General features: G+C 45.2%; 2 protein-coding genes and 1 long non-coding RNA gene across 10 annotated transcripts in view; 2 read left to right on the plus strand and 1 right to left on the minus strand.

Moving 5' to 3' along the window:
- MGRN1 (mahogunin ring finger 1) overlaps positions 1 to 13755 on the plus strand; it is a 121832-nt gene extending 108077 nt beyond the window's left edge. For 3 of the 5 annotated variants that reach the window (XM_072607887.1, XM_072607879.1, XM_072607907.1), the window contains 2 exons: positions 1171 to 1275; positions 10613 to 13755. In XM_072607887.1, the coding sequence (XP_072463988.1) occupies positions 1171 to 1275; positions 10613 to 10725 (218 nt within the window). In that variant the 3' untranslated portion in view covers positions 10726 to 13755. Of the gene's footprint in view, positions 1 to 1170; positions 1276 to 5761; positions 5807 to 10612 lie in introns of all 5 variants that reach the window. The other 2 variants (XM_072607915.1, XM_072607897.1) reach the window with 1 other exon arrangement.
- LOC140503752 (uncharacterized) overlaps positions 1 to 21152 on the minus strand; it is a 52724-nt gene extending 31572 nt beyond the window's left edge. For 2 of the 3 annotated variants that reach the window (XR_011966862.1, XR_011966860.1), the window contains exons 1-2: positions 19771 to 21152; positions 1817 to 1937 (exon numbers count right to left, since the gene is read on the minus strand). This is a non-coding gene — a long non-coding RNA (uncharacterized lncRNA). The remainder of the gene's footprint in view (positions 1 to 1816; positions 1938 to 19770) is intronic. The other variant, XR_011966861.1, reaches the window with a different exon arrangement.
- Positions 21153 to 21372: 220 nt separating this feature from the next.
- On the plus strand, positions 21373 to 23970 carry NUDT16L1 (nudix hydrolase 16 like 1). 2 transcript variants are annotated; one of them, XM_072607977.1, is made up of 3 exons: positions 21373 to 21525; positions 21766 to 22026; positions 22891 to 23970. In XM_072607977.1, exons 1-3 carry the CDS (start codon positions 21373 to 21375, stop codon positions 23110 to 23112), a joined length of 636 nt encoding a protein of 211 aa, XP_072464078.1. In that variant the 3' UTR covers positions 23113 to 23970. The 2 variants fall into 2 exon arrangements, with proteins under 2 accessions (XP_072464078.1, XP_072464088.1); XM_072607987.1 differs by lacking the exon at positions 21766 to 22026.
- The last annotated feature ends 577 nt before the right edge of the window (positions 23971 to 24547 follow it).

The following is a 24547-nucleotide window of genomic DNA, read 5'->3' on the forward strand; positions in this document are numbered from 1 at the left end:
TCGTTACACTTGATTGTAAAGTATTCTCTTTTCCATCCAAAGCAAGGACAGGAGAGTGAGAAATAAACACTCCTTTCTACTGATAACCAAATAAGCAGTCTTCCTACATTAAAATATCCGGTAATGACTTGCTTTTTGTAGACTTGTTAATGAGCACTGCCTGCCACTATCCATCTAATGTAACCCTAATCACTCACATTTCTTCCCCTTCTCTTCACTAAGACTAGGTTAGTATACAAGATGGGAGGGGAAATGGATTTTTGCCTTTTTGTATAGAAATGATAGTCCATTTTTAATAATGTAGTAAGACTGGAATACTAACCATTATTCTACAAACAGTCTTAGAGTTCTATGTTAGGCCTTGTGAAGAATATGGAGAATCCCTTCCCCAGTGATGTCAGTCATGCTGGTTCCAGGGGAATAGTCAAAGAAGAATTGCCCTACCTCAGTTGGGAGAAAAGAGGGACAGATGAGCAAGGAAGCTGTTGGTGTTCATTCCAGGGCCTGTGTTCAGCAGTCAGAATGCTGTGCAGACAGGAGTAGTAGAACATCTGCTTATTGTAGAATCATCAAGTACCCTGCTGTCCTGAAGTCTGCAGTCTCCTATGACTGGGTCTTAGGCTTTGGGAATCCACAGGATCTCCCACGAGGTTCACAGGAAGCCTTGAAAGTTCAAACTCTGAAACTCTGAAAATTTAAATCTTGCCTTTCTCAGCTAAGGAGAATGCTGAGGCTAATCCCAAGGTAGATGAGAATCCTAGGGAGTAATTTGGGTCATTTAATTTTTTTTTTAAGTATTAGGCCAGTCAAAAGCCAGTGTCTTCCAGAGATGCTTAATGGTGGGCAGGAATCCCAATGGATGACTAAGCTTTTCTCTGCCTTTCTCTCGCTCCATAAGTGTGTTTCCTTCATTCACACATAAGGGGTAATTCTTAGAATTTAAACTTTTGAAAGATACGAGAAATGAAGATACTGGGACCATGTGAAGTCATGTTTGACCTTAACAGAAGTTAAATCCAAGTGTTTTTCCCAGCGTTCTGCCCTTTCAGACATGTCTCTTTAGGAGGACAAGTAGCCTCAGTTGTTGGACGTACTGGTAGTGTCTTTTCCATCAGAAATGGGGCTCCACGAAGGCTGGTCCCTAATCTGATTCCTTTCCTTTTGATTTAGAGAGCCAAGCCCCATGCATAGAGGATGTCTTACAGGACAGCACCACGGAGCACAGAAGCCTTAATCAGCCTGGGATTGACCCTCCAGCTGACATATACCTACCAGGTAACAATCAACTTTCTCTTGTCACGTGACTAGGGAATGGGAGATATCCTTGTTCAGTGATTACAGGGCTTAGTAATATAGCTGGAAGTGGACGAGCCAGAGTACCGTGTCTGTAGTTCAGGGGCAGTTGAGACATTGGAGATACCAGATAAGGTCTTAGAAACCCCTCCTAATTAGAACCTCCCTGAATGTAATAGGGATGAAATTGGGGGGAGGAGGGGCAGGGCAGTGGGCACTCTAATACAGGCAGATCTGGGTTAGCAGCCCTCATCTGAGAGCTTAATTTTCAAACTGGAGACCACGGCAGGAGAAACAGCTCTTCCCCTCCCCCTCAAAAAAACCCTACTGCCAAGGATAGTCGTTCTTCCTCAGCCAGGACTTTTCCGTATCGGTCACTGAATTTTTAATATAAATAGGCTAAGTGCCTTTAAGTAACTCTTCCTACCCAGACACCAAAAGGGAAAATATCTTCTTTTTTGTCATTTCTCTCTGCTCCCCCAAAGCACAGGCTGGGAGATCCTCTCCTTCTTTGATGTCTTACCTGGTTTGTCTCTGGCCTCTGTGAATCAGAAGGAGAGCAGTACGAATAGTCCTAAAGGGCAGATAACCTGAAGTTGACAAGCATTTAGTAAATGCCCACTGTATAGCAGGGACCTTGTGCCCTGAGGATAGAAAAAAAGGGAAAAAACAATCCTTGCTTTCTAGGAGCGCAAAATCAAATGGGATGAGACAGCATGCAAACAACTATGTGCAGGATAAATTTGGAGAGAGTCTCAGAGGGAAGGCACGACTTTTGTGTGTTTCCATTGAACATAGCTGTGTCTGACATTTCTAGAAATTTAAATAATGAAATCATACTACGAAGACAAGTTAGAGTTGACTATCGAAATGTCCAGCTTCTCCATTTTTTCCTAATGCTAAAAAACTTCATTGCAGGGAATGGAGAGCATGTCTCACTGGAGTTTGAAACCTCAAGCAGAATTCTAGATTCCATTTTAGGAATTAGGAAAACCGCTATTTTTATATAATATCTGGAGGTAATTAGGTGGCCAGAGTTTAGGATTGTTTTCTTTTACCACTGTTTTGGTTTCAGTAATTATCAACCAAGGGCTTAACTAATAAAACAGTTAATATTAGCATCTAAAGACAAAGTAATTTCTGTTACAAAAGAAAAAAAAGAATTGACCTTCAGAGCAAAAGAATACAATAGGATAAACCAGGGCAATTCTGGTGAAGTTTATTGTAGCTTTGAAAACAGTTGGTTTGGTTTGGTTTGGTTTTTTAATAAGGAAAACAGCTTTAAAAATCTAAACATGCCTTTTGTGATGTATCACAATATATTCGATTGCTCTTGTGGCCTTTCTGAGGGAAGGGAAAGGAACAAGCGTTTCCTTAAGCCTCCTGCATTTGCCTGGCACTGTGCTAAGTCCTTCATACGTACTCTCTTATTTGGTCCTAAGAACAGCCATGGGAGAGAAGTGCTATTATTGTCTTCATTTTACAGTTAAGGAAACTGAGGCAGGCAGCCATTTGCCCAGGGTCACATGGCTAGAGTCTGAGGCTATATTTGAGCTCAGGACTGTCTACTATACCACCAACTGCCTTCTGAGCTCTGATAAGGACTTCATAGAGGTTGATAGACATCAGTAGCCCTACATGTATTCAGGGGACTCCTAGACTGAGTAAGATCCATCTTAACAGAACTGGCTGAATTGGTCTGAGCAAGCCCACCATGAAACTGTCTTCAGCCTGAGTGGGATAGGTTTAGTGAAGACTTCTCAGATTGTAGTTCTTCTCCCAGGGGTGAGGTAAGACTGAGAGGCTCAAGGTTACTATATTTTTAGAACAGAATAATTCCATATAAGGATATAAAACTGTGTAGTACATTAGGGTCTCAATGATTGGATAAAGTTTACCTAATTCTTCAATGTCTTCATTTCAAAAGGGATTGGTTAGATTTTGTGTCTAGAATGTAAGATCATATTCTCAGCTAATGAGAATAATGGTCAGTGGGGGGGGGGGAGGGACTTGCGTTAGAGTCTATATAAATCACTGTCTTTTCTTTGTCTTCGGCTTTCCTACTCCAGGTGAACTGCTGTAGGATTGTCCAGATTCTTGAGAATCGAATACATCTCTTTTCTGTCATCACTTTGAGAGGCCTCTGAGTAATTGATTTATGTAGGGACCTGAGCCATCTCACACAAGCCTCTGAATACTTTGTAGTCACTTATTGTAGGAGAAGGTTGCTCATTGTCAGCTTTGCTATATACTTACTAGCTATGTGACCCAGAGCAGGTGAGTCACGTCATCTCCCCTGGCTTTGTTTTTCTTATCTTTAAAATGAGAGAAACAAGATTTCTAAGGTTTTTTCCAGTTCCAAATTTATGATTTTCTAACTTAATCCCCCCTTAAGAGACAGACAAGTAGTGGATGTAACGGCCATTTGTTGACTCAGATATATTGGAGAATTCAAGATCACATAGCTCCCAGGATCATTTTATTGGACTTTTTCATAAAAATATGATTTGGGGGCAACAAGCCAGTATCTATGACTTGTTAGGCTTTAGAAGAATATTATAGGGAAAGGCATGTTAAGATCCTGGATCTAAAACTAAGTTTCTTCACTGTAAAATAAGGGAGTGGAACTAAATAAAGGTCCCTTTCAGATTTAAATGTGTAATCCAATGATTCTATAAGAATAAAATACTTGACTTGTTCCCCTGGCAACAATTCAACAGCAGACGAGTGTCACAAGGGATGCTACTGGCCTGTTGGAGTCAGGCTCTATAGGTTCATAGACTATTAGACTAGTGCTTAGCACAGTGCCTGACACATAGTAGGTCCTTAATAAATGGTTGACCTGGAAGGGCCTTCTGTCTGACTCCCTTCAAGATATCCTTCAATGGGTAGCAATTTCTTTTTTCTCTAGAAGTGACAGTCAAAGCTAAGCTATGCCAAAGGAGTTGGCTTAAGGATTTAGAAGGGGAAAGGGTAGTAGAGAAAGAGTGGGAAGGAGAAAGGGTGAGAGAAGGCATGGAGAAGAAGTGATTCCATGCCACTAACAAGGGCTAGCCACAGGCTGTTGTTCATGCCATAGGCTGCCTGCTCTTCCCAGTCTTCCCCTTCCTCAGGCTCCATTGCATAGTCTTATATCTCAATCAGTTTGTCAATCAGTAAACAGTTATTGATTATTAAATATTTACTATTTATTATTAAACATTTAACTGTGTGCCAGGCACTGTACTAAGCTTTGAGATACAAAGAGAGGGAAGAGACAGCCCCCACTCTCAAGGAGTTTCTGGTGTAATGGAGCAGGCAACATGCAATTAACTACATACAGACAGACTATAAATAGAATAAAGAGGAAATAAGCAACAGAGGGAAGGCACTAGAATTAGGAGGGCTCGGGAAAGGCTTCCTGTAGAAGAGAGGTTTTTCCTTGAGACTTGAAAGAAGCCAGGAAGCAAAGATGAGGAGGGAGAACATTCTAGGCCTAAGAGAATCAGAGAAAGTGCCAGGAAGCTAGATATGGACTGTCCAGGACTGGGAACAGCCAGGAGACCATTGTCACTGTATGGCAGGGTCAGTGAGGAGAATGAGCACTGATGACGTGCTCTTTCCCCTGAGCGTATCAGTAAGGTTTCTGCCAGAGGTCAGACACATTCAAGACCTTGCTTTGGTGATGTCTGACAGAGGTGGAATCCTAGAAACACTGGCCCTGGACTTTCTCTTCCGTCTGCGGATTTCTCTGTCTCTGGCTTCAAACAGTCTAATTAGACAGTATCATCTGACAGGCTCAGTTTACCTGACAGTTCCATAAAAATCATTAGAGAGGCTCATTTACATGAACAGTAATCAGAGAAAGCAAAAGTTCATTATTTAATAAAGAGCACGAGATTTACATTTCTCAGAATGAGGTACTTCATACAATAGGAACCTGATCTTGAGTTTCCAAAAGCTATTTTCCCTCATTTTCTGTGGCTCACAGTGTGATAATAAACTCCAGTCTCTTGGCGCTTGTGCCATCTAGAACTTTCGGAGTAGCTATGACGCTCTCTCTGGTTTTCCAAGTATGTGGGCCTATGAGTGTAGAGTTTATTTGACCCTTTTGAATCAAAGAAGTGAGAAAGCAAGAATTTCTCTTACCTCTTCTCTGTGTAGAAAGCATTTTTCATTTTCACAGTTTACCAGCAGTTGGAGAAGAGGTAACATTATTTCTTTTGGTTTATATACATAAAATTTGTCCCAGGACCCACTCTTTTTTTTTTTATTTTTAGCACATAAAGAAAGAGTGGTTGGGACTTAGTTTTTTCTTCTTTTCTTCTGCAGAACAGCACGTTCAAGCTGAGTGCATTGTTTCCAGACCTCACATCCCTTTCACTTTGCTCTAACTTGATTCTAGTTGCTACAAAATTTATGAGTCTGTTCTAAGATCTTTTCTAACAATTCCTTCATTTTCTGTCCCCCCTACCTCCTATCTGGATAGCACTGGGTCCTGATTCCTGCGCTATTGGTATAGAGGAATAAGATGGTATGTTTTCTCCTTTCATGTGCCTCATTGGGTTTTGTCTTGTCTGATGAATTCGGTCCAATTAAATATTAAGTGCCTGCTCCATGTAAAACACTGTGTTAAATATTTGGGTAGATAAAAAATCTAGATAAGTTGCCAAGCATATAAGATGATCTTAATGGTTTAATCCATTAGACAGAAGTTTCAGTCATTTCTTCTACTCCTTACCCTCTATACAATCCTAATTTTACAGCTTTAACATCCAGACCTTTTTCATGTTCTGTAAACTTTAAACCAAAGATCTCATAATGCAGTTGAGATCTGGTCTTTAGTTTAAGGCAGGGGCTCTTAACCTTATTATGTCCTGGACCACTTTGGCAGTCTGGTCAAGCCTATGGACCCCTTTTCAGAATAATCTTTTTTAAATGCGTAAGATAAAATATGTAGAATTACAGAGGAAACCAGTTATATGGACATAAAGATGTAATTTTTTTCCCATCTAAATTCATAATCTCCCTTTAATCTGTGGGTCCCAGATTAAGAATCTTTGCTCTAAAGGGAACCCACTTGCGAAAGCCCAAGTGATTTGCAGGAAAATGGCATGATATGATAGAATCCAATGCCAGGTTTTTTTTTTTCCCTATATGCACTAAGATGGTCAAGTTGGGGCCTTTTATACCTTTGGGGTCTCTAAAAAGAACGATTCAATTGACTGTCTCTTCATGTGATTGGAAACTAACAGAATGACCCACAGTGATTTGGAGCAGTGAAGAGGAAAGGGATGAAATGAACAGAGGTCATTGTTGCCCCTTCATAGGAGATTTTTGAAGCCAGCAACCTTATTGTATAAACTTTGTGTTTGTGTGGACATGATTGCTTGGCTCATCCAAGTGGACTCAGTCTCAGTATAAATGAACATGCAGATCTCGCATGCTTTTTTCTTTCCCTCAAAGGAGGAAAGTCTTACTGTCTTGTCCAGGATCCTTTTTATCCTTTAGGGATGGTCTCCTGTCCCCTTCATTTTGATGTTCTTATTTGCACTGAGACCTTCTCTCACCAGCTTCTAGTGCTAAAGATCTTGGCATTTCTAGTTGGAAAAGAACTTAGAAATAGTTTAAACCCATCCCATTACTGAAATTTGATGAAAACGAGAACCCAAGAGGTAAGATGACCTGCCTAAGATCACATAGGTAGTGGTTAGCAGATCCAGGATTCCAACCCAAGTTCTCTGACTCTTACGTCTAGCATCCTAGTCACCGAACAACAGCTGCCCCACTAGAGACCACAGGTGCCTCTCTGGGCCCACCTGACTTTACTTAGGAATCTGCTGACAGCCTAATGCTTAGTTGGAAATTTTCATATATTCAAGTAGAATACAATTTTAAAGAGGCCAGCTAAGACAGCAGGACCAGCCTTGAAAACAGGCTGTGCCAAATATGAGATTTTTTGAGTCTTCTTTTCCCTAAGTTCCCAAGCTAGTGAGAGGCAGGTGCCGAGTTATCCAGCCTGTATTGAGAACTAGCTTGTTTTTCAAATGAAGATGAGTCCAGTTGAAAATTCAGTACAGTAGAAAATCCATTATGAGACAAGTGTCAGAAAGCAAGGATAATGCCAGCTGTAAAGATGTTCTGTTATACAAACCTTAAAGGACTATATAAATGTGATATAATGATAAAGCTAAGGACTTGGAGATGTGAGAAATATGAGTGGTTTAGGCAGTTACATATTTGTATGCCCAGATAAACTCCCTCCTCTTAGCTACTTTCACTCTAGGCACTCAATGTTGGGCCCAGCTAGATAGATGAGAAGTAACAGACTTCAATTTTTCTTCTGGAAACGAAACCACCAGAAAGTCGAGGCATCTTCCAAAGAAATAGAGCAAGACATAGATATTTATACCTGCGTAAAGGTTTGAGGAAAATAGTCTCCCTAATTTTGCAGATTATCATACTCCTCAAAGACACTCAGAAAAGATGGCAAGAAACAAGAAAGTTTGGGCTTGAAAATGTATAATTGACAAGTTTCTTCTGGCTACTAAAGGGTATGATCATTTTTAGGAGAATTACCTGAGTGGTCTTTTCTCTCTCCCCCCTGTACTTTGTTGTAATAGAGGTGGACTTTTATAATCCTGAGGTAGTAAAACAGACTGATCCAGACAGTATTATTAGCATCTCTCTAGGATCACCGGAATGAGCCCTGGAAGGGACCTTGGTGATCACCTAATTCAGTAGTTCCCAACCTGTGGAACCTAGAGTTAGTAAAAGAGGGCTATATCCAGCCAAGAGAGTAAGAAATAGGACTGGACTTGAACTCAGGTCTTCCAAATCTAAACTCAGAGTTCTTATACTATAGGAATCTGGCTTTTCCTGGTATATAACAAAACTAGGAAGTGAGCTCCCAAAGCCTCTGAATGGTCAAAATAGGTGACAGGGATGCTGTATCATGTCAGATTCTTATGTACTTGCCAATTGAGAGCCAGCTTGTGTTTCAAGTCAGAATGACTCCAGTTTGAAATTCAGTCCAGCAGAAAGTGGGTACCAGGGAGCAAGGATGTTACTGTCACTGAGAGCTACTTTACACTTATTTTGACACCTCTGACAAGCTTGCTTATATGACCTCTCAACCCACAGAAGATGGGAATTAGCAAAGATAAAGTTAGGAGGGTCCAGGCCAGCTGAAAGCAGCAGAATTGGTAACAGTTGGCAGTCTGATAGTAAAAAGAGACAGAAGAGACAAATGTGACCCAAGGGTTCAGACATTTCTGGAAGGAGAATATAGCCCCAGTTGGGGAAGATGGCTCAGGATGCTGAGGACATCAGCGCACATGGTACAGCAGTTTGTCTGCTTGCCACAGTAGTGGCCTGGGGGCATGGGAACAAGATGGTTCTACATGGGCTGTATAAGAAGCAGGGAAAAGCATGAAGCATTTTGGGAGAATTTCTAACTAAAACAGTTTCTTTTTTAAATAGTTTTTCAAGGAGTAAAGATGAGTTATTTGTTATAGAATATCCATATTTACACAGAAATAAATTTGGGTTGATTCTCTGTTCTGCAGAGAGATTTGTTGTGTTTCCTTTTAGGTAGTGGTGTGATGGATAGGCAGAAATTTGATTTATGGTTAAAACCTGTAGCATAAAAGATGATGCAGTAATACTAGCTGGCCTTGAAGAAGACTGTCACTGTATCACTGCCCTCCCCCATACCCTCAAGAATATCTTTTCTGCCTGAAGCGCAGGCTGTAGTCAGGGCTCTTCCTCAGCCTGTTCCTGCGGCCTCTTACTCTCTCTCCAAAAAAGGAGGCCTTTTCCCTTTTCATCTCTGAAACCCTCATGCAGGGTTGAGAAGTGAATGCCCCTGGACCTCCACATTCCCTCAAGTACTTTTCCAGCTCTTGTTTGGTACAGAGTAGCAGTGGCAAACTCAAAAGCACATTCCTGTAACTTAGGAAAGTATTTTATTTTATAACTTTTAAGTGTCAATTAAACACAAGAAAGAAGTCCATGTAGCTGTTGGTACTGATTATAAGACTTTGCTTTGGAATAGGAAACATACCCTAGATGTGTCTGTAGGCCTTCTAAAAATAGAATTAAATTGGCCTCCCCTGGGTTATGGACCATGTATCTTTCTATAAAGCAGAGAATCAAACCTGATTTACCTCTACATGAATCTGGTTGTTCTGCAACAAAGTGAATTTTCCAAATAACTCTTGTTTACTTCTTGAAGCACCACGTTTTTTAAAAATTATAAATATTTTTCTAATAATTATAAGTTAGCAAATTCTGATAACTTGGCTTCTTTTACTGAAACTAGTTCCCCACGACTGGCTATTAATGGACTGGGAACATAACTTCTCTCTGTTCCATCAGAATTCTTTAGTCAGATGCTGATTTAATCATTATTTGACTGAGATGATTTTGTCTCATTTTCAGTTTAAGTTTGTGGTTCTTCTGGTCTTTACCACTGGTCTAGAACTGTGGTTTCATCACCATGGGCGAGCTCCCAGCATTTATACTCCCTCCATTGATGCAGATCAGCAGCTTATTTGTAATTTATAACATTAGAGAGTTATCTAGGGCACTAAGCGATTAAGTCACTCACCCATGTTCACATGGCCAATATGTGTCAAACCTGAACCCAGATCTTCTTCACTACAAGCCTAGCCCTCTATCTACATATGCCATGTTGCATCGCATTTTCTGTCGTGAGGATATTATGTTAATTGAATTCTAATCTGGTTACAAATTATTTCATAAAATAGTTTCTGATTCATAGTCAATAAAACTTAAACCAGAGGAAAGGCCAGATGCTCTGTCATCCTAAGTGGGCCATTCTAATTCCATGTTAAGAAAACCCTACAAATACATCTAGAGGTTGTGTTCCTCACCCCAAAATAGTCTTTTAATCAGAATCAGCAAATACAAGGAAGTGTATATGCCTTGTTCTAGTGTTCAGGGTGACCCCTAGATATTCTCCCTGTGCCCTCTTATCCAGAGTCCCAGGGATCCAGGAGTGCTGCTGTTGACACAGCATGCCCCACCTTCCTCACTCACCATCATTAAATTCTGCTTTGGGTTCTCTCTCAACATTTTACTTCAGCCCTTTGCTGATGTGTTTGTTTGCCTGAGACCCATATATAAGAAGCAGAAAAATAACACATTGAGTCAATCCCAGGAGGACCTGCATTCTTACTCTGACAAGGACAAATTTGAGAAGTCTATTTTTGTCTTCCCCCTTGTCACAGACATTTTATACTTATAAAAATGCAGTAACTGGCGTTTTTCCTTTGCTAACAATTTTCCCCTCGTTTTCCTCTCTTTTCTCTCTTAGGAAGTTCAGCCTCGATGGAGACTCCCCAAAGCCACAGTATGAATGGTTCTACTCGGCCTCCAGTCTGTGACCCCAACCCTGAATATCAGGAGGCTGAACTGACTCCTCTCTAAGATCTCAGCCAGGGAGTGGTTTGGAGCCTTCAGCTCATTCCCTTTGTGGAAGGGCCTTTTGATCTGGACACCAAAATACACGCACAGACTCTCCTCTCTCTCCATCCTTTGTGGGAATTACTAGGCTCTGAGATGCCATACAGACTTTGACCAAAAGAGCACAGCTAACCTTACACTCTGATTACTTCCCTTTTTGTATGTTAAATTTATTTGTAAATGGTACAAGATGAAGGACAGCAGCTTTTATCATGGAGCCATTGAGGGCTTTTTTCCCTGCAATATCCCCTTGGTTGGGGTAGGCAGGACTCAGGAGAGCAGGAGTAACTGCTTATAAGGCCAGCCTGGAGTTGGCACAGTTTGCATTTTTAAAGCCTGGCATATTTCTGAAACTTGGGGTTCAGGACTGGTAAGCTCCCTATGGTGGTAGTGGTGTTTATATCCACAGGAAAGATTTTAGGGAGTAAGGGAAACCTTTTCCTCAGAGGTGGTTTTGAGGGAGGATTTGAACTTTGTCTTTTGTGGGTGGGGAGGAACCTTACAAAAGAAGGAGGGGAATCAAATCAAAGTCTATGAAGGAAAATATAGTGTATATTTTGTAACACACAGTGGCCCACAGTAGGCTGTTGCTGTTGCTGGTGTTTGTCACAAGCATGACCCTACTGCAGCAGCATCTTTCCATGTAGTGTCTTCTCATTCCTGCCTCTTTCTGATGTGACTGCTCTCTTTGCTTTGTATTTCAGCTGTTGGCCATTTGGGTTTAAGGCAATTTTTTCTGTCTTCCAAAGGTATCTAGGATCATTTTTTTCTTCACCAAGACTTTTCAGGGTGAGAATTCATCTAATTGGAGGACACTGGTTTCCAGAAGCAAAACAGACTCTGCCAGGTCCACTTGATGACCTCCAAGCCCCAAGACATGCCTGAGTCAAAATAGTGTCCTCTTCTCTGGGAAGGTAGTTCAGACTATGGGAATCTGAGTTAAGAATTACCAGGAGGGTCTGGAGATATTAACCTTCATTTGCTTTGGCCTCCTTTGCAAGTGCCCTGGCAAGGGATCTGCAGTTTGAGAATGGATTTTGATTGGAATTAAAAAACATAGAAAAGGAAGATTTTGGTTTTAAACAGTCAGCACCTTCCCTGCCTTCTGGTTCTTCTGGTTAGGTGCCTTTCTCTGAGTGCTGAACTTTATAGAAGTTGCCAGAGTATCCAAGTCATATAGTGGATTTAGGAACTCCTTTGAAATCAGTAGCTGCCAAACTGGCATGGCCAGTCCTGAAACAGGCTGTCTTTCCCATGGAGAGAACCCTTGATATGCTTCCTGCCCTGATAGTCTAATATTTCCCTTCTGGTTTGTAGGTGTTTACTGGGGGAATCTGAGAAACCGGAGACTCTCCAGCCCCCATAGTTAACACAGTCTGCCTAGGATTTCAGTATACTCATGATCCGGCCCTTCCAGGTATTCCAGGTGCATTGCTTCCAAGATAACCCTCTCTGCATCATCATTTGAAAGGAAATATCTTGGCAGAAAGGAAGAATTCTGCAAACATTGGTACTCACTGTGAAGTTGATATACCAGTTACTACTTTCTGCAGAAGAATAGTAGAGCCTTGGTTGAGATACAGCTTGTATCTGTCTGAGTTGGTCTGACCATAGTGTCTGTCTACTAAAATAGCCCAGTACTGTCTGATCTTAGTTTGCAGTTTATTATTCAACAGCTGCCAAATAAGAATTCAGTGAAAGCCTCTAACAAAAGCAGTGGCCTCAGCAGGTAGAATTCTTACCTTTGGGCAGATTTAATTCTGCTTAAGTAAAATCGGAGGCTTAACCAGAATGGGCTGGAATGGATAAATTCTGTTCTGTGATATAATAATTTTTGTTCTCTGACGCCCTGTCCTGGACCCTCAGGATTTGGAGTCTTTAGGTGAATGACTTTCAGAACTAGGTTGGATTTAGCAGAGACAGCTCAGGAAGAGACCAAGCCCCATGAATGGGACCCTTTCTTTGACCTTACATCACAGAACGTCTGGCATTTCTTGCCAGAAGTTGGGCCCCCTCCCGCAAGTTCTCCTGAGGAATCATTTGAAACGTAATAGGGAGCCTGAGGCATAAGCCATATGCCGCAAGTTGAAGTCACATTCCAAGACTGCTTTCCTCAAGTAGGCTTTTTCAGAAGTTCATTAAACATTCATGCTGAAGCTGACACAAAGACCTTGCCAGAAATGTGAAGACACTTCAATGGGGGCCCCGAGGCACGTCTCCCAAACTGAGCCCATCTGAGGCAGCGGCTGAGGAGATGGGGAAAGGCCCCTTCTTCCTTTTTAAGGAATTGCCCTGTAGTTAATGTTATTGGGGTAAGACAGACAACAGTTATATTCAGTTTAAATGAGTTACTAAACTGCAGGTACAGATTTCCAGCTGAGAAGACAGGCTCCTCAGAGTCCAGATGGAGAACCAGAAGAACTGGCTCCTGGAGGTGGCCTTCTCACAGCCTGTTTGTTGTGTGTGTTGTCAGTGAACAGGCATTATTTTTTTTCTCTCTCCTCATCGACACATATAATTTTGTCCAGAGACCTTGTATTGGGTGCCTTGCTTTTTGCACAGTGGGACAGACTGGAGTAGAGCTGTGTACTGAAGGTGGAGTTGTTTACTGAAGATACTAACTTTTTTTTCCCTGTCATTGCCACTTGTGAATTTTGTCATGTGGCTTCTGCTCATGGCTCTTTCTTGCCTCTGGAGACAGGCAACTTTGTGCACATAGCTTTCCCCACAGCACCCCAGGGTTTTCCCAGTCCCAATCCTTCCTGTCCTGGCTGCCCATAGACATAGTCTAGCTTTCTCCTTCCTGCACGCTGCTTCTCTCTTTTCCCATCAAGCCCTTTTAGACTTTTCCTCTTCAATTTTGGTGCCAGTACTTTGTTTAAACGATGGAATGCAGATTTGCTCATCCTGGAAACGTGCTATTATTTGATGTAGTCTGATTGGTTAGTTTTTTGTTTGTTTATATATTTATAGTAATAAATTCATGCAGCAATATACCATGCGTTTATCATTTCCATGTGGGTTGTGACCGTATCTCTAGTTCGGTGTTTCCTAAACATCAATTTTCCCTACTTTTATCATTCTGTAAGATCTTTATTATTTAAGTGCCTCACTTCTTAAAATGGACAAGACCTCTTCTCACCAAAAACAATCCACTTCTCCCTACCTCCTTCCCAGGACCTCATTGAATAGCTGTGTGCTGAGGCCAGAGCAAGGTTCGACAAAGAACCTAAAGCTTTCACCAGACCCCACTTTAGCTTGTGTTGGAAAACACTGCTGGAGTTCTCTTTCTTGATTTCCAGGTTGCAGGAAAAATAATGACTGGGGTGATAGTCTCAAATCGGATCAAAGTTCTACCAAGTCAGAAAAGATACCCCAGGGCAATACAGATAATGCTGAGATCTTATAACTTTCCTGGGAAAGATGAACATTTTGCTGTACTGAGATAGGATTATTCCAGCTTATCTGCTCTCTTCACCTCAGCATTTTATATCTATTCCAAGGTAAGCGTATACTACTGTTTTAAAATTTTAAATTAAATATATCTTCCTTTTTGCTGTTTTTTTTTTTAATATGAAAAACTTGCCTGTGGACACCACCCTTTGGGTTCAGTGGAGAAGGAAACATTCCTTCACTCTCTTTTACCCAGCATAAGTAGTCATTGACTCGCTCTCTTCCTTTTTACACACGCGCACACACAGTCTTTCTCTCTCTGTCTTTCTCTCCCTCCCTCCCTCTCTCTCTCTGTCTCTGTCTGTCTGTCTCTCTGTCTCTGTCTCTGTCTCTCTCTCCCTGCAGGTGGATATACATTTCCTGTTTAGGTCTGACATATTTATATCAATCAAGTAGGCAGTTAAATGCCTAATGTGTGCAGGCACTGAGGCTGTAAGAATCCAAGTGAAACTGCCATAGAAAATAAATTTCTGAGAGGGAATAGGTATCTGAGAGCATCAGGAAAGACCTTGTGTAGAAGGTGACACTTCAATAGAATTTTAGGGACTTAAGAGGCAGAGGTGAGGGGAGAGAACACTCCAGGCCTGGGATGCAGTGTGTGCCAAGCTGCAGAGATGGAGTATGGAGTGTTGTTCATGAGGAAAAGAAAGAAGGCCAGTTCGGCTGGCCTCTGGAGGGAGGGCCAGAAGGTGGAGCCCAGTTGTGGAAGTTGTGGAAGACTTTAAAAGCCAAACATGAAGAGTTAATAATTGAGAAAACATGAAACCCCTGGAGCTTCTTGGATGCAGCAGACATAGTTAGGCACTTAACAGCCCCACACTACAGGACTTCTCTTATGAACCCAACTGAATCTCCTCAACCTTTTTCCCCCGTAGACCTGCCACCGCTAGTGCTCAAAAGCAAACAAGACAAGACTCTCTAACCTCTTTGGATTTCATTTCCAGAAGACAAATAAAATTTGTCTTCTTTCTGGGCTCAGTGTATTTTTTCTGAGTATCAGTGCTTTTACTGTTTTTTCATTTAATTATGTGTGTATTTGCCACCCTCAGTGAGGGCTGGTTTAACTCCTTTACAATGCCTGTTTCTTTTTTATGTTATCGCTTTCTGTGATGCCTCTTTGTAGCCATCTTTCTTTCTCTTCCCACTGCCAGATCTTTGTGGGCCTATGGTCATTCAGTGGCTGATTGCAAGGTCCCGTTTCTTAAAATGATTAGTTTCCCTTACCCTTAAACAGTTAACTTTGGTTAGAGAAATTCCATTTTTGTACCTTTGTGCACTTTTTTTGTTTTTTAGGCAGGTGAAGAAGGAATTCGAATGGGTTTCCATATTTTGTAATCAAACTTTCCCTCCCTTTGCTGCATTCTTTTATTTTTTTCCTCCTGCTTTTGCCCCCACTATCATTTTAAATCGTCTGTTCTTTTTTCTCCCCCTTGCCTTTTCAGGATGTCCTTTCTAGAGGCAGTTAGTGGTAAAGTGGATAGAGCCCCAGGCCCCCAGTCAGGAAGACCTGCGTTTCCGTCGGACTCAGACATTTTACCAGCCATGTGACTTTGGGCAAATCATTTAACCTCTATCTCCTTCCTCATCTGTAAAAGAGAAGTGAGAGCACCTGCCTTCTACAGCTTTTTTGAGAACCAAATGAGATAATAATTACAAAGCACTTAGGGCAGTGTTGGTGCATATAAACGTCAGCTGTCATTATTTCTGTCCCTCCCTGTGGGCACCTAGTTCACCTGGTTGCTGCTTGTAGCCGTGCTCACCAACTTTTTATATCATGCTCTTGTCAGTAAAAAAATGTTGAGCCTCCTCTGACAGGCATATACTTGCTTAGTTATAAATTATATACAGGTACCATTAACAATTAGACATTTTTAAAGAATGAGATAAGGATAAGATTTGATCCTGGAGTTGATAGGGAGTCACCGAAGTCTATTGAGAAATTGCTGTGGTGGTTGTGTGGAAAATGGATTGGAGAGAGGAAAGATGTGAGACAGGGAGTCTGTAGGACACCATCAAAACAGTATAAGCCAATTTGGGATTATGCCCCAGAAGTTACTAAAATGTGCAAATTCCTTGCACCACTATTAGGCCTATGCCCCAAAGAGATCAAAGAAAGAGGAAAAGGATCTATAGGAAACTCTTTTCGAAGTAGCCAAAAATTGGAAAATGAGGGGCTGTTCTCTGATTGGAAAAATGGCTAAATTGTGGCATAGTAATGTGATGGAATATAATGCCATAAGATATGCCAAACAAGGAAATTGGGAAGATTTCTTTGAACTGATGGGAAGCAAAGGAAGCATATAGTGACAGCAGTGTGTTAGAGAAAAACAACTTTGAAAGACTTCAGAACTCTGGCCAGTGCGATGATAAACCATGAAACCAGAGGACTGGAGATGTTCTTGGACATAGTCAATGTGAGTATTTGTTTTGTTAGATCCTGCATGCTAATGATGAGAATTTTGGGGTTTCTTGTTCCAAAGTGGGGGGTGTGGCAGGGGCAAATTATAAATTCATGTAAAAATATATTTTTAAAAAAAATTAGTCCAGGGAAAAGGTGATGACAGCCTGAACTCGAATGGTGAGTGACCATGTAAGGAAAAAGAAGTGGATGGATTTGATTAAGTAGGAATAAGATTTAGTAACTGACTGGATATATGGAATGAAGGAGAGTGAAGAGACAAACTGCTCTATCCACTGTGCCATCTAGTTGCCCCTTTTGCCAAGAAATCCCCCCCAAAAAAGGGGGGGGTCACAAAGGGCTGGATACAACTAAAAACTACGAAAACAGCAGTCAGTACATGGCACCATGTGAGACACTAGAAGATGTGATTAAAAATAATGGTCCCTGTCCTCACTGGGGGGAACATGTTATACAATCTACGCGCATGGGGAGGGTAAAGGAAGAATCCCCACAAAGTCTCCTAGGAATATCTGAGGAAGAGCACACCTTCAGGAATCAGAGAAGTCTTCACGGAGGGGCAGCTTTGGACCTGAATTTTAGTAAGAGTGGATTCTGAAAGGTGTAGATGAAGAGGGAGCTGATCTCCACGAATGTGCAGAGATGAAGTAGCAGATGTACTTTCAGAAACAGTAATCTTGTTTGACTGAAATATAGGAGGAGTCAGTACAAATAATGCAAACTAAAACCAGAAATATAGGTCGAAGACAGTTAACTGTGGTTTTAAATGCCAAGCTGAGGAGAGTATCTCTGTGGAAAAGTGGATTACAGTAAGGAAGACCAGAGGTGAAATTCTGCCTTCAAGATTTTACGAGCTTTTAACCTCTGTGCCTCAGTTTCCTCATAAGCAAAATAGAGATGATGACAGCACCTGGTCACAGGGTTGCTGTGAGAATAGAGATGATGACAGCACCTGGTCGCAGGGTTGCTGTGAGAACCAGAAGAGATAATGTGTAAAGCATTTTGCAAACCTTAAAGTTTTACAGAAACGTTTTTGTTACTGTTCGGTGATTTTCTTCATGATCCCATCTTGGCAAACGCAATGGAGTGATTGGCTGTTTTCTTCTCCAGCTCATTTTACAGATGAGAAAACTAGGCAAATAGGATTAAGTGACTTGCCCACAGTCACACAGTGGTCACACATGGTCCCATCTGAGGTGAGATTTGAACTTAGGAAGGTGATTCTTCCTGATTCCAGGCCTGGCACTTTATCTGCTGTGGCGCCACCTAGCTGTCCCCACATCACTGTAATATATTTCTGTTTTCTTTGGATATATTTCTTCAACTTCTTATCCAGATACAAGCAAGATACATAGTATGGTCTTGCTCCTCTTCTCCATGAAGGTTGCATAGGGACACTTGGCTTACTTCAAAGTAGGAAGAAAGTAATAGGAACATTGGAGGGAGGAGATACAAGGTGTTAGCTGGGAACTCCTGCTCCCCAAACCTTGAGCATGTCAGTATTATTTGTAAAAACCCCTCTCTGACCCCATAGGCAGGTAGCCCTGATTCTTTTTATCCTGTCTTATACCTGTAGTCTTTTCCCCACACCACAAGCTTATCCATGATTAGTTCTTCAATTGAATAATTATTAAGTTCCTGGGATACAAGTGAGGTATAAGGTGAAGTCTGTGTCCTGAAGGGGCTCAGTCTTACTGGGCAAGTAATGTAAACACAAAATATAGACCAGAAAGTATTATGTGAGAGGTACAGAAAACAAAAGGGAGACATGAAAGAGGCAAGTTTACTAGATGGGATAGGGGGATTTTGGCTGGGCCTCAAAGGATGAATAGGAAAGATGGAGGCCAAGAAGAACTGATGGAGAAGCCAAGGCAATGAGTTGGCATGGGCCAAACAGCACAAAACGGGGATGAGTGTCCTATGTTTAAGGAATAGTTAGACCATCCTGACTCGGATCTGTGTTGAGAGATCTAAAACTGGAAACTTAGATTGGGGCCAAATTTGTGGGCCCATTGTAACCCTTGAATTTCAGAACAAGATACCATTCATATTTTCAACTAGGCTGAGAAGTATAACCACAAAATTTTGCCAACAAGCTTACATTCCTCTCCCTTGCAGTTTCAATCCCTAAATTACATACATTTGTCCAGAGTTCAAATTCATTTTTATGCATGAGGTTTGGATAACATCACATCCTTGGGTTTCAGTTCCACAAAGTTAAAGATGGCTCTCCTTAGGAATGTCTGTTTAGCAAAAGTAATGTCTTGGAAATTCCCTAATCCCTGATTTAGGGAAGGAAATTTGTAACCCTTCAAAGCACTACTGTATATAAATGTAAGTTTTATTGTTATTTCACTTTTAAAAGTATGCTTTTAATTTAGTTAAATCATTCAGATTCTTTCCAGTTGTCTCATTCTGGGGTTGACATTCTATTTGTGGCTTATTCAGGCCTCTTCCTTTGACTTCTTGTTCCTTTGACTTCCATAAGATAGTATTTTCAATAGCAGAAAGAGATCCTGATTACAGCTTAGTCTAGCTTGTTTAAACATATTGGCTAGTTTGGAGATGAAGGGAGGGGGATATTAACTGAACCTGCTTTGGCCACTGAAATCAGCCAGCTTCTCCTTTTAGGAACTGACCATGTCAAAACAACTCAAAAGGCGTTTATTAAGTGCCTAATGTATGCTGGGCACTGGGAATACAAAACAACAGCTCTGGCCCTCGAGGACATCACATTTTACTGAGGGGAAGTGCAAAAGACATGATTGGGAGTAGATTTGGAGTAGAAGAGTATGAACAACGGGGGTGGATCTCTAAGGGCCTCTTACAGGGTCATGTTATCAGATTTAAGAGCTGGAAGAGACCTTAGAAATCACCCAGTTCAGTACTTTAATTTTACAGATAAGGAAACTAATGCCTGAAGAGGTACACTGCAAAATGAGGAGTTTGACCTATATGGAGGAATGACCTCCAAGGTCCCTTTCAGCTCTAAGCAATTCTATGACTTGCCCACCTGACAAGAGTAGGTGTCTGAGAGTTTGAACCCTGGGGTTCAAGTCTAATGTTCTTCTCACTGTAACACAAGGCATGATTAGCTAATAATAGCCCATAATTAGCACACTCGCTTAAATGCTGACCTTGGGAGGCAGCTGAGGCTTCCAAGATGGAGATGTGGAGAGGGCCAGCCTTCCTGATGACAGGTGGTTGTGTGGGAGAGACCTCTCCTTGCCGTTAAGGGTAGGAAGAGAAGTCAGAAAAGCCGAGCTGTGCTGACCGTGGTGAATTGAGGATGCCTACGTCTTTGGGTCTGCTCCCCAGGCACTGAAGCCACAAAGCACGAGGGTCACGCTGGCCTGGTGGCCTCTCGAGCCAATGGGAGAGGGCCTTTGGCCCGAAGCACCAGGGCGGGGCCGGTTGTTAGAATAATTCCTCCTATTTCCAAAGGCATTTATTAAGCACCGCCATCCCAGGCCCTTTCTAACGTTCATGTGGAAGACTCCACTATAATTTCCAGGGGAGGCCCCTAGCAACGGGGAGTAGAGAACTGGCAGAGCTTTAAAGGAGGGGACGAACTCGGTTCTGGTGGTTCTGTGTGGTGACCCCATTTGGGCTGTTCTGGGCCATCTCCTTCTCCAGCTCATGTGACTGATGAAGAAACTGAGGCAAACAGGGCGAAGGGCCTTGCCCAGGGTCACGCCGCCAGGAAGGGTCCGAGGACAGATCTGGACTCAAGAAGCCGCTTCCTGTGCCTAGCTACCCCAGCGGACAGGACACTTTTAAAAATCATTTTGTTCTTTAGAATCATCACTTTTTAAAATACGGGGTATCCCCAAAGTCTTAGTGCCGCTAAGTGAGGCTAGTACCGCTTCAAGCTGCACTAGGACTTTGGGGACACCGCCTTTCTCCGCTCGGCCTTACCCTAACCACTGAGCCGCCCCTTGTAACAAGGCAGTGGGGGAGGGGAATCTCCCACGGACCCAGTCGTCCCCGGGCCTGCCGGGCCCCCCGTCCGGCCCCTCCGCGAAGGAGGGGCAGGGGTGCATCGCTCCCCACGCGGCCGGAGCCCCCCGGGGCACGGACCGCCCGGCGGTCCCTTCCCCTGGGGCGGGAGGGGCAGGGAGCGCCCGGGGCCCTGGGGCCCTGCCGACCCGGCTCCGGCTCCGACCGCAGAGCGCTCCCCGGCCACGAGGGGAGCCGCCCTCCACCCCCACCGGGAAACAGCGGGGTTCGCACCCGCGACGACCCGGGACCCGGAGCCTCGGCCCCTCTCGGTTAAACTGCCCAACTGGACACGGAACCTTCTAGGGCACCCGAGGAGCCCGGGCCGGAATACAAGCATTCCATTGGCTGCCGCCGGCAGGTAGGCGGGGCTGCGGGCGCTGCACGTTGGGCCATCGCAGTCTGGAAATCCTCCCTGAGACCAACCCCCAGAATCTTCTGTGACGATTGGCTTGAGGACACGTCAATCATTTGGCCAACCCGTCCCTGCCTGTAAGTGACAAACGCCCAGGAGAAACCTGGAACGTGATTGGCCGGTTTTTAGGACAAAGGCGAACCAAAGCAAGACCAAGCCCATCGATTGGCCGCGGCCTGACAACGTGTTCCGGCAATTGGCGAGACAAGACTGGGTGAGGGGAGAGCTCGGCCTCCTTTCCGGGGATTGGTGGAAACACGAGGAAGGGGGGCGGGGACGCAGCTACTTTTCCGCTGCCTGGGGGTGCTGCGTCCTAGCGGGCAAGATGTCGGCTTCGCGGGTGCCGGAGCTGAAGCAGATCAGCCGCGGGGAGGCTATGCGTCTCGGGCCCGGCTGGAGCCACTCTTGCCACGCCATGCTCTACGCAGCCAATCCCGGGCAGTTGTTCGGGCGGATCCCCTTGCGCTTCTCGGTTCTGGTGAGGGCGGAGGGAGAGTGCGGCCGGACTGCGGGGCGGAGGGTGGGCGGAGCCGGCCGGGCCGAGGAGCCGGAGCCGCGGCTGCGGGGGAGCGGGGTGCCGGGCCGCCTGGGGCCGAGGGAGCGCGGAGGCGGGGCCGAGGCCGGGGGATCGGGGCTGAGCGCGCCGGCCGCAGACGGCGGGAGCCGGAGGGAGAGCCGCGGCCCGCCCGGCCCGCTGACCCGAGCGGTTCTGTTGCAGATGCAGATGCGCTTTGACGGGCTCCTGGGCTTCCCTGGGGGGTTTGTGGATCGTCGGTTCTGGTCCCTGGAAGACGGGCTGAACCGGGTGCTGGGCTTAGGCTTGGGCTACCTGCGCCTCACGGAAGCCGACTACCTGAGCTCGCACCTCACGGAGGGCCCGCACCGCGTCGTGGCCCACCTGTACGCCCGGCAGCTCACCCTGGAGGAGCTGCACGCGGTGGAGATCAGCGCGGTGCACTCGCGGGACCACGGGCTGGAGGTGGGGCGCCGGCCGAGGTCTCCAGCGTTGGGCCGCAGGGGGTGACGGTGGCGCCCGGGGAGGGGAGGGAGGGGAGAGGCCGGGAGCGGGGCCGGGAGCGGGGCCGGGCTGGGGGGCCGGGAGTGGGGTCGGGAGCGGGGCCGGGCTGCGGGGTCGGGAGCGGGGCCGGGAGCGGGGCCGGGAGCGGGGCCGGGCTGGGAGGTCGGGAGCGGGGCCGGGCCGGGGGGCCGGGAGCGGGGCCGGGCTGCGGGGTCGGGAGCGGGGCCGGGCTGGGGGGCCGGGAGCGGGGCCGGGCTGCGGGATCGGGAGCGGGGCCGGGCTGGGGGGCCGGGAGCGGGGTCGGGAGCTTGGCCGGGAGCGGGGCTGGGCTGCGGGGTCGGGAGCGGGGCTGGGCTGCGGGGTCGGGAGCGGGGCCGGGCTGCGGGGTCGGGAGCGGGGCCGAGGTGGCCAAGAAGTTTCCTTGCGTTGGGGAACGGGGCGTTGCTTATGCAGACGATGGGTGGGAAAAGGGAGAGTAGGACTTGGGAAAGTTGGGGTTTTGTGGGATTGAGATGGGATGTGGAGGGAGGGAGGGGTGTGGGGCTTGGGCTGGGGAGGAGGTCGTAAGGTCCCAGGGGTGCTCGGGGTCCGAGGGCTGCCCGCGTCCCCCCCCCCGCTCGGAATTCAGGAAGGTGTGCATTGTAAATGGACGCACTAAGGGATCCAGGAGAAGCCGCGGGAAGACTTCCCCGTAACATAGGTTCCCAGGGGGTAATTGGACCTCCAGGTGGCCAAGCAGCCCTTGGCACGCACGGGGCTCAGCAGGGGGGAGCCCAGCCCGGTCCCCAGCTGGGTTCCCGACGGCCCTGTCCGCTCTTGTTGCAGGTGCTGGGCCTGGTCCGGGTTCCCCTGTACACCCAGAAGGATCGAGTTGGTGGGTTCCCCAACTTCCTTAGCAATGCCTTCATCAGCACCGCCAAGCACCAGCTGCTCTTTGCCCTGAAGGTGCTGAATATGATGCCCGAGGACAAGCTGGCTGAGGCCTTGGCTGCTGCTACTGAGAAACAGAAAAAAGCCTTGGAGCAACAGCAGACTGCTTCCTCCTGAAGCCACCCTCCCCATCCCTGGGGCTGGGTTTTCTCTCCCTGTCTCTTTCCCTGCCCCGTCTTTTATCCACATTTTCTATGCTCCAGGGGCTGAGAAAAGACTTGAGATAATTCTACATTCCACAGAGGTGTGGGGTCTCTCCCTGCTTCCCCCCCATGCCTGAAAAGGAGTGCATTTCATTCCTGCCTTCGACCTCTGTGTAGTCCTTTTCTTTGACCTGGCTGCAAAGCAGCAGTGGCGGAGCCGCAGCCTGGGCTGGCACTTCAGGTTGGTGTAGAGGGGTGCGAGAGGAGCAGCACCTGGCCGAGGTTTGGAGTGACCCGTTTATTAGCACTAGCTTCAGTGTTTGGCCTTTGGGGTCAAGGTCAAGACCTTGACATTTCTCTGCATGAATCGTTTGTTTCAAGGGGCAGTTGTCAGTTTGGTTCAGGCCCCAGGTATAAGGGTGTTCTGGTTTAAAAGTTCCCTAATTCTCAAGGATGCTTTGGGTTACATTGGCGTGTTCCTGCTTGTTCCATTTCCTTACCCCAAAGAGGGAAGGAATCGAGGTTTTGGTGGGATGTGGCTGGGGCTTTTTTGGTTCTCTTTCATTTTGGAATTGTTAGGTTTTATATTCATGTGGAATATGGGATTTTAAAGTAACTTTCAGCCGGTCTCTGCCTATTTTGAAAGAGCTTGGGCAGTTTAGCCTGACTAGGGTGGACAGGGGATGCTCTTTCCCTGAAAGCCTGGGAAAGGCTAGGGCTTGGTGTATTGTTTTGTATGTGTGCATACATCTGTATGTGTGAGACTGTGTGCGTGTGTGCTCCCTCAAGTGCAAATCTGAGCAGGAAAGAAAAATAAAGTGGCTTGACAGCTCCTTGGTGTGGCCCTCCTTTTATCTTCAGCAGAGGGATTCTGGAGTCCCCGTCCCTGGGATCCTGGGGCATAAGAGTGAAGATGCTATGTTTTCGTAGGGAGAGGACTGGCCAGTCATCACTGAGCCATGCACACTCCTTTCAGATCCCTGGAAGTGTGTATTTCTAAGGAAGCTAAGACTGTGGGGGCAGCATAGCTTCGGACTCAAGAGTTTTTCTTTGTTCAGAGCTGGCTGTATCAAACCTGTGACCTTGGCCTTGTTAATACCATGTTCTATCAGGTGAAATAATGCTTTAACTCTGGGACACTAACAGTGACAGCACTTAGCCAGGCCACACAGAAAGAAAGGCTCTGTTGTTTTATAGTTTTGAGTAGGAAGAAATGGTAATTGGCTTGTACTTTCACTGGCTTATGAGAATTCAGGGTGCTGGGTTTAGGACATTTTAAGAGGGTTCTGGTGTTGGTCTGACATTTCTGCATGCCTGGCAATTTTAATGACTTCTGTGTTGGACTTGGAAGGCATCTGTTAATAATTGTTGTAGCTGATCCACCTGTACTAGGCCAGGGACCAAGCTTT

The sequence above is a fragment of the Notamacropus eugenii genome, chromosome 1 (assembly GCF_028372415.1).
Source record: "Notamacropus eugenii isolate mMacEug1 chromosome 1, mMacEug1.pri_v2, whole genome shotgun sequence".
Classification (NCBI taxonomy): Eukaryota; Metazoa; Chordata; class Mammalia; order Diprotodontia; family Macropodidae; genus Notamacropus; species Notamacropus eugenii.